At 36.0% G+C, this 9983-nt stretch overlaps 1 protein-coding gene across 2 annotated transcripts; it reads left to right on the plus strand.

Moving 5' to 3' along the window:
- Positions 1-1396: 1396 nt before the first annotated feature.
- On the plus strand, positions 1397-6820 carry LOC107798842 (protein kinase G11A-like). 2 transcript variants are annotated; one of them, XM_016621872.2, is made up of 3 exons: positions 1397-1759; positions 2725-4642; positions 5790-6820. In XM_016621872.2, exons 2-3 carry the CDS (start codon positions 2925-2927, stop codon positions 6646-6648), a joined length of 2577 nt encoding a protein of 858 aa, XP_016477358.2. In that variant the 5' UTR covers positions 1397-1759; positions 2725-2924; the 3' UTR covers positions 6649-6820. The 2 variants fall into 2 exon arrangements, with proteins under 2 accessions (XP_016477358.2, XP_075099959.1); XM_075243858.1 differs by having other exon boundaries at positions 1407-1759; positions 2722-4642.
- Positions 6821-9983: the final 3163 nt, after the last annotated feature.

Genomic DNA, 9983 nt, shown 5'->3' on the forward strand with positions numbered 1-9983 from the left:
TCCCATGAATTAACCTACGTACCCCTATAGACTTTCTCTTTGAGTGAAATGGTTCTATTATTCCCTAAATATTTGAATCCTTATATGTTTTGTCAATGTCTAAAAGTAGAAGCGAGTCTCTTTCCAACTTTGGAGTTGAAATGGAGAAGAAATGATCAAGTTCCAGCTCAACTTTTTCTCCCTAACGAAAATAGTAACCAAAAAGGTCACAATTTGAATAAAAAAGCAAATGTAAAAGAGTAAAAAGATGAATAAACAGTCAAAAACACATTATTCCATCAACCTCCTTATGTCCCCTGCTTCAAACCCTCCTCACCCCCTTCCTTGCCTCCCAGGTACTATATTAAATTATAGTAATATTCTTATTGTTCATTTAACACCTTATTATTATTATATATATGTGTGTTAATACATGATTCTCTTCTAAATGCTGGTAAACAATTTGTAACAACTTTTTCTTACTAACTTGACTTTATTATATTAGGCATAATTTTGGTTGAACTTCTACAACTTCTTTGAATTTGGTTTACCTTTAGGAAAGCCCCTAATGCTCCAAAGTAACTGTTCAAGGTAAAGAACTTAACTCACAATTCGAAATTTTCCAACTATCCATCTAAATACTAAATTTTTTTATTAATTAATGGAGTCAGTCATATGAATTGTTTCCACCTATTACACTTTATTTAAGTATAATAATATTCACAAAATCTATCATAATCAAATTATTTTGACATTAGTCATCAATTTATAACAACGAAGCCATTGCGGACCGAGAAATTCTAGCAAGAGGATTTAAGAAATATTAGAATACATTTATCACCTGTCAAGGCGCTTTCACAATGTATAATATATAAAAAAGTTAGTTTTAACCCTATTTATTCATATATTTTCTCAATGAATGAGATTCCATAAGTACGATTCGCATTCCAAATTTAATTTTATACATTGGGAAGGAATTTATTTTCATACTATTATCATTTAAAAGATAGGAGTAATTAATAAGTAAAATTAGTAAATTAAAAAATAAAACAGAGCATATGTTTATTATTAGTTGAACAGCACTGAATAGTATAAAAAATTATGCTATTAGTGGATATTAAGCTAGCGTTTGGACATATATTTGATTGAAAATTAAAAAACAAAATGAGTTTTTGAATATAAGATGAAAAATAATTTTTGAAAATTGAAATTGTGTTTGGATATATATTTTACTTTAAAAAAATTGAAGTTTTGTGAGTAGAAAATTTAAAAAATTATTCTAAATATATTTTTGGGATTTGAAGATTTTATTTTTAAAATCTACCAAAAATAATTATAATTTATAAACGAAAAGATATTTTTTGAAAAAAAAGCTCTCAAACTTTATGGAAGGAGCTTAAATCCATCTCTCTAGTCTACTACTAGTCGTCTTCGTCTTGACAGTACGCTTTCCTTTTTTTCCGCCAATTTGGAGTTCCACAAACACAGGAAATTTATATACAGAGAGAGACAGAAAGACATACAGAGGAAAAGAACAGTGCGTGATTTCCCCCCCTCAACTCCCTTGTTCCACTTCCCTCATTCAATTTCACACATTCCCCCTTTTCTCTCTCTAAAGTAGTAGTAATTACTTCTGGGGTTTTCTCTTTTTCCTTTCAAAGTTTTCAACTTTCTCAATTTTTGCCCCTTCACCCTGAAATAACACCCATCTTCTTCTTCTTCTTCTTCTTTCTTCAATGAAGATTTAGCTTCCTTTTTTTTGCTGCTGATCTTGTTTCAGGTTGCTGCTTCATCTCTTTTCTTTTCCGTACATGTGTGCCTTTTCATTTTATGTTTGAGCATATTTTGTTTAAAGGTAGAAACTTTATGTAGTATTGTCTTTCTTCTTTTTGAATGTTCACAGTAGCCTTTAAGATGGTCTTCCTTTCTGGGTTTTGTTTCTTCTGCTACTGATTGAAATATGACATCATATTTGCTGATATTTTTTTCCCTTTTGGGCTTTTCTTATAACAGTACAGTTTGTTGATTTTTTCTTTTCATAAGCTGGAATATTATTGTTGTTTGATCCTGATAGAGATGATCTTTTTTAATTTTTCTGGGTAGCCCTTTTCTAATGTTAAGTATTTCTTGTATGTCATTTCCCCTTATATTAGCTAATAAGTTCTATGTATCACAGATTTGTTGACTGAATCTTTGGATGATTTTAGCTTTATTTTGGTGGATTTATTTATCATTTGAAGCTTTTCTTGAAACTGTTGTGGGGAAACAAATGTTAACAAAATTGCTGGAGCTGTATATATAGAAAAACTAATGAAATTTAGAATTTTAAAATGAAATAGAAAAGTGAACAGGTCATATGAGTTCACAGCTTTAAGCATTAATGAATGTGCAAGAAAATAAACGATATGTTGGAAATTTATTGTTCTTAAACTCGTCTTCATGGTGGTTGTCTAGAGTAGTAAAGTCTACCCAGATTTGTTTTTCGACATTGTCTACATATGAACAACTGTCTGTAGATGTGATAAATAGGTGTACCATGGCATGAATTTAGTCAATAGGTTTATAATATGGAAAACTGCATAGTCCTTTATCTTCAATTCCCAACTGCAGTAATTAAAACAGAAGTACTGGAAAAGACATAACTTGTGGGTGCTATAAATTGTTTTTATTGGCTTTAAATGGCTCAATTTTTCTTGTGAATTGATTGTTCATCATTAAATTGCTGAACTATTTCATCTGTAGCAGATAATGGATGCTGCATACTGAATGCAGTCAAGAGGTAGTTGCCAAACTTTTTCATCTTGGAATTGAATATGATCAACAACCATTTTGGAGGTCTTCTAATGCACTGCTCCAATTGTGTGCTTCTTTCTCTTCATACTGCTTTGCTGAGATGGGCTAGATAGACTTTACTGGCCACATCAAACTTGCTTTTGACCATAGATATGCATCTAGAAGCAATGGGCGGTTTGCCTGGTACTAGTGAAATTACGGAGTCAATAGAGGACTTAAATCCTGAATCTAAAATGGATGATGATATCCTGAACACTGGTAAACAGTATTGTATGAAGGATGATATTAACAAACTGTTTGAAGCTATAGAAATTAGGACTTCCCATAGAGGTGTCAAAGATGCATTGAATAAAAGCGCAATGAAGAGACCAATGAGATGTAGCCCCGCTCGAGCATCAGGTTTTGATAATTCTGAGCCTGCAAGTTTGAAGCAGGCCTTCAGAGGATTATGCATCTCTCAGGCATCAGAGCTTGCGGCTGTGAAGAAGCGGTCGTCAAAAGCGTCCAGGCTGTCAGGTGTCTCAGAGACAGGGGCTGCCAAAAGACTTTACAGGCCCATCGCTGTGCAGGTTAATGGCCCTGAACATACTGTCAACGAAGGTATAGGGAATTTAGTGGAGATATCCCTCATCCCAGATATGAGTATGTCAAATCCTTCTGATAAGATTACTGACTATGAACATGTGCCCATTAAAGAAAAATCTACTTATGCTGCCTATTCTTGCCATCTTTCTAAAGATGCAATGAAACATGGTGCAAAAATAAGTGAAATTTCAGGCGGAGATGAGGCTTTTCCACACTCAACTGATATTTGTTCTGGTTACTTAAAAGAAGTGTCTGAGCAGAAAGATGTTTTGGAACTACCACATTCTTCAACTGCCACTTCTGCTAATAAAGTTGAAGCCCAAATGATGCCATCCCCAGATGAAGCTCCGACATTTGTAATCCCAGCAGACAAGAAGCAGGCACGAGATTTTGATCTTGTTTCTTGCTCATCTATTTTTAGTACTGGAAATAAAGTCATCAGACCTACTTCTAGCAGTCCAAATCTGATGAGACCAGTTTCCAGAAGTAGAACCTTTGTTAAGAAGAAAGTCGCTTCTGTTCTCACCAGCAGTTCCAAGCAATCTAATGGTGACAATGATTTGAGTTGTAGTACAAGTGAGATTGCTTGTCAGACACCTGAACACGTACTGAGGAATAATCAGAAAGAAGAGGATAAGGAATCTTCAGAATCATGTTGTGCTAATAGCATAGAAGTTAGTTCATCTATGCTGGATGCAAGTGTTGCCAAACCTGGTCTCAGCTCAAGCAGTTGTAACAGAACAAGAAGTATAGTTACAAAAGGTGATGAAAGATCATTGTCAAGAGAAAAGGGGGAGATATCTCAAAGTTCAAAGAGTAGCATCGGGGATTATAGCAGCACCACGAGCGTTAGCGAAGAAAGCTATCGCAGTGGGTCTAGCCGCAGTGGCTGTCGACCTCATATGTCCAAGGATTTGAGATGGGAAGCCATTCGTTGTGTTCAGAAGCAGTATGGAAACATTAGTTTGAAGCAATTTAAGTTGCTTAAAAAACTTGGCGGAGGGGACATTGGGACTGTTTATCTATCTGAACTAATGGGCACAAACTGTCTGTTTGCTGTGAAAGTTATGGACAATGACTTTCTGACCAGCAGGAGGAAGATGACAAGAGCGCAGACTGAAAAAGAAATACTGCAAATACTGGATCATCCATTTCTTCCTACGCTCTATGCCCATATTACCAATGACAAATATTCATGTTTAGTGATGGAATATTGTCCAGGAGGTGATCTCCATGTACTCCGACAAAAGCAACCCAACAAGAATTTCTCTGAACAAGCAGCCAGGTAGAACTATTCTTTGCTAATAACAGGTAGTATAGGTGCTTATATACATTTTTGTGGTCACTCTTATATTTCGCGATTGCTATCTGTTTGAGAAGTTATGCATGTCTTAGGGCCTTTATGTTAAGACTTCAGAGAATCTCTATTTTCAAGGGTCTACTAGAATCTCTTTTGCGTCCCCCTAAATGACTTCTATTTATTATTTGCTGATGGATAATAGCTTGCTTTATGCTCTAACTTGAATTATTCAACAAGAATAGAACTTAACTTGTGTAAATATGGAGGTTAAATGATATTAAGAACCAAGGTTCAGTACAAGAAAACAGGAAATATTAGAGAACTTCTCTCTTTGATTTGGATTTCAAGCAGATCAAGCTTGTGAGATTTCAAAAAATATCCTTCTCTTCCAATTGCATTGTATGTCCCGTGTGAAACAAGAAAAAAGATAATACTGTTCCCATGGTTTCTGATAACATCAGTCTTTGTTTTCAATATACACTTAATACTGACGCCCATCAGTGAAAACCTATAAAATGACTCGAATACCTTTAGCCAAAAATTGTTTTTGTCAAGAAACTGGCTTATCAAAGTTGAGATAAAGGTTTGTTTCTCCAAACTTTGGGACCTTAAGACAAAATTTGACTTAATCAGGGGAGTCAATTGAACTTATAGGGAAGTCTCTTTCTCTGCAAAGCTTGAGGGGGTTCCTCGTAATTCTCGGAAAGCTCAGGGGGTCTAGTCTATGTCAAATTATGTCTAATTTTCCTCCAGTTTCCTTTTGTTTCTTCTCTTTGATCATTCCATTTTCCGACCCTCGCATCCGGAAGTGAGTTCCCACTTTTTATGGAGACTTTATTGAGTTAATTTCTGGTGAATGAATTGGGATATGCAACCTGTCTTTCCAGTCATTCTTTTACTTAAAGTTACCTAACAAGTCGAGCCTACCCTTTCAAATTTTACTTGATAAATTTCCAAAAAACTTGTGTTTGAGAGAAGATCTTGTGCTTTATATGTTACTTTGTTGGACAAGTCTTCCTAATATATTTTTGTAATCTGGTGATGGGAGTGCATCTTGTCATTTTAAATCTCGACTAGATGCAGTTTAAGTGGTTTTCTATGTGACCTTGACATTTGCTGTTTCTTTACACAGATTTTATGTCGCTGAAGTTCTTCTTGCTTTGGAATACCTTCACATGCTTGGAGTCATATACCGAGACTTAAAACCAGAGAATGTCTTGGTTCGAGAAGATGGTCATATCATGCTCTCCGACTTTGATTTGTCTCTTAGGTGTGCTGTTAATCCTATGGTTGTGAAATCATCATCTCCTGTCGTTAAGCCTCCAAAGACGTCTAGTCCATGCTCGGAATCTAGCTGCATAGATCCCTTTTGCCTACATCCATCCTGGCAAGTGTCCTGCTTCACCCCTAGATTTTTATCTGCAGCAGGTAAGACACGTAAGCTAAAAGCGGATATTGCTGCACAAGTCACACCTTTGCCACAGCTGGTAGTGGAGCCAACCGATGCCCGTTCCAACTCGTTTGTAGGAACCCATGAGTACCTGGCACCAGAGATCATCAAAGGAGAAGGTCATGGCAGTGCAGTAGATTGGTGGATGTTTGGTATCTTTCTATATGAACTGTTATATGGAAGGACACCTTTCAAAGGACCAGGAAATGAGGATACATTAGCCAACGTGGTTTCTCAGTGTCTCAAGTTCCCTGCATATCCTATGGTTAGCTCTAGTGCGAGAGATTTGATCAGACGGTTGTTGCAGAAGGAACCGGAGAATAGGTTGGGAGCTGAGAAAGGGGCAGCAGAGATAAAGCAGCATTCTTTCTTCGAGGGACTGAACTGGGCGTTAATACGATGTGAAACACCTCCAGAACTGCCTAGATTCTGTGACTTGGGAAATGTAATCCCTGATACCAACCAACAGAACAAGGAGAGTGCCAAGCCTCAAAAAGAGTTCAAAAGTATAGGAGAGGATATTGAGTTTGAGATGTTTTAGCGATAGTAGAGCTGAGAATGGATAGGTTTGTTATTCTCTTCTTTTTAACACGATATCTCTTATTCATGTAAGTGGTATATATAGATAGCATTACTTACATATAGCATATAGTGTACAATCCAGAACTTGGCATCAATTGAAGAGCAGAATATACCATGTTTTGTTGTAACAATGTTGTGCTTGGGAGTGGAGTAATATGAAGCAGCCAGGATGGAAATTGGATGTAAAGAGGCTTCAACAAGGTTTCAGATTTTAGTATATAGCTAAGATGCTGTTGATTGGATACTTATAGACACATTTGTCTGAGTTTTCAGCTCAGTGTGGGACTTGATTCCTCTTTAGAGTATATAAAGAAACTTGGTGAATGCAGAAAAACAGAACAAAGTTCCTTTTGAAGCAATATTTTCTAGCTCAGCAGTGACCAATTTTGGAGGTTACTGCATGAAATGGTCAATCCTGGGCCTCTGCCATGTCTAGGACTTCATGTTACTCAAACTCTTAGAAGTAGACATAGGCAAAATGACCGGAGAATTCTACAAGAGGTCAATGCTGCTGACAACTGATATTTTAGATTAAAATTGGTCGACTGCAGTGGCGGAGCCAGAATTTTAATTAAGGAGAGTCAAAATATAAAGAAACAAACCCACCAAGAAGTCAAGGGGTGTCATTATATAGTATATATATATATATATATTTTAAAAATCATTACCAAGCTATACAGTGTAATTTTTCGGCAAAGGGGTGTCGGTTGACACCCCTTTGGTGCATGTGGCTCCGCCACTGGTCGACTGACCCTACAAATATCAAAATGAATTTTAATTGGATTTTATTGTATATGACAAAGGACCAGATCAGGGTGATGCTTTTAGTAACAACGTCGCATATTTGTTTAGTATCAAGTAATGATTTATTGAGATATAATTGAGTTAAATAAATGGTCATTAATAATAAATTGAATGTAATCTAATTTATATAGTGTTTGATTTTGAATAAATATAGTATAAAACATTCAAAGAGTAAACAAACGTGGGTAATACTATCAAGAATAATCAAACATTGATCAAAGAATATACTCCAATATATCTTACTATTGCTAGTACATACTGAAAATCAAATAGAACTAGAGTAAATAAAATAAATTAGAGATTAGAAAGCCTCATGCTTTAGCATAAAATATTTACAGTAGTGTCATATTGTACAAGTGAAAACAGGTCAAGGTAAAAGCGTAGCAGGATAATTTAGTAGTAAGGATTAAAGTGAAGGGCACATAACAAAATTTAAATTCTAATTTAGTGCGACTATTGTTACTCTCCTTGCAATGGATTAGACACACCTTATACAAGGGTCAAAGAGGGCCTGGGATTTCTCATTTTGACATGCTTTTTAACATTCGAAATACTATAAAGGAAGATGCATTAGTTGACATGCTGATTTCCACACCAACATAGTCTAATACAAATATGCATAAACCGAAACAGATAAGGAAATGTTTTATGCTGCTGAGTACTGATGGCATATGCCATATATTGGCACGCTCTATTGTCTGCGTCTAACTAGTATTAGCAACTAATAAGTAAGTCCACAAACGAACAAACAGGTCTGAAATATCCCCTTTCGAACTTCAGCTGCCATAGGAACGATGGTCGAGCAGACGCCACCATTTATTCCTTCTTACCTATGCCATGAGACATATTGTAGATCCCTCTCCCCTGAAAACATCATGCAGAGTCTGATTAGAGTTGATTCTAGACAGAGGATAAGGCAATCTACAGAATTGCAAAGAAACTCACAATCATAAACAAAGCAGTAGCTGCCAAAGCAGCTGGAATGGCCACTGAGGTGATCTTGTCATAACGACCTTTCAGGTATGTGTGCTTGTGAACACTTTGGAAAAACTTTTGCTTCTCAACAAGCTTTTCTCTGGGATAGAAAGGTGCTTCTTCTGACATCCTGCATTAATCAATTTAACCTGGTCCACGTTAGGATGGTTAATATCCATTAAGCAGGTCTGCTACTTACTTCTATTTTGTTAAAAGTATACACTTGTATGATTTGTTTCCTTATTTTACCATCTCAAGAAAAATTGTTTGATCTTTTAACATATTTGTGGCACAGTAGGAGACAAGTGAATCTTTCAAGGATATTAAGATAACTAAAGCAAGATTTGCATAAAATAATTTACTCTGAAAAGGAGGTGTCAATTGAACTTGCAGTCGAGAAACCAGATAGACAAGAGAGGAGTCCATCAGCATGATGCACATTAAAAGTGCATGAAATGCATATGGCTGAAGGCACAGGCAGAACACCCAGTCATTTGAATAAAGTGCATTAAGGAATCCACCAAATATAGGTCTCCAGTACAAAAAAGAAGCAAAGCCAGACTGATCCGGGTGTAACATGCAGCATGAAAACTAATAAAATAGCATAACCGACAAAGACAGCACATCTCCCTCACCCCCACCCCCACCCCCCCCAAAAAAAAAAAAAAAACCGAACCAAAATGAACTGGTGGTGATGGAAGACCCTGTGAGACCTCTGTTGTGGGTGAGAGTTGTCTTTGTTTTCTCAAATCAATATCGATTAGTTCCAGCAGTGACTGTAACCTTGAAGAAGAAGAATGAAATGCTTTGCAAGCTGTAAGGTTGAGAAGTGAGACAGTTTTGGGTGGAATCGAATTCAATGGATCTAGTGAAACGGAAGAAATGCAAACCAGCACTCTTAAGGTTTAACTATTCAAAAAGAAAAACAAAAGAACAAAAGAAAGCAACAAAGAGCTGACCAAATGACATCCATGGCTTACATTACATCCTCAAATTCTAATTTAACACGTATAATATTACTTTCACTGAACTAAGATGAAAAAACCTGCAGTGACAAACATGTTCTGATAATCTATGTTGGTAGATAGTTAAACCAGGAAGAAAAAGAACAAAGCCAAGACGGTGTTGGCACTCATGTTAACATCAAAGATTATATGATTAAAAATACATAAAGTTCAAAGTCTACCACAACCAAGATCAAATCAATACGCCAATTAGCTCCATGGTTTACATGATTTTTGCACATAAACATGGCTTGACTCAACAGTAAAGACATGAAAAACCCACTCACCAGACTGTAATATTAGTCACTTAGGGTGTGTTTGGTATGAAGAAAACATTTAAAAATATTTTCCAATTTTCCCATGTTTGATTGGTTTAAATGTTTTGAAAAATATTTTGCTCATGAACTCATTTTCCTTCAATTGGAGGAAAATGTTTTCTTTATCAAAAGAAGGGAAAACATTTTCCAAAACTCTTCTTCAACCTTCCCCACTCTATTCTCCATCCCCACCC

Source organism: Nicotiana tabacum, chromosome 22 (assembly GCF_000715075.1).
Source record: "Nicotiana tabacum cultivar K326 chromosome 22, ASM71507v2, whole genome shotgun sequence".
NCBI lineage: Eukaryota > Viridiplantae > Streptophyta > Magnoliopsida > Solanales > Solanaceae > Nicotiana > Nicotiana tabacum.

Excerpts from the sequence above, each read along its gene's own strand:
- LOC107798842 (XM_016621872.2), top strand. The coding sequence starts at position 2,925 with ATGCATCTAGAAGCAATGGGCGGTTTGCCTGGTACTAGTGAAATTACG. Across the intron at positions 4,643-5,789 it reads TTCTCTGAACAAGCAGCCAG|ATTTTATGTCGCTGAAGTTC; the intron begins GTAGAACTATTC and ends TTCTTTACACAG.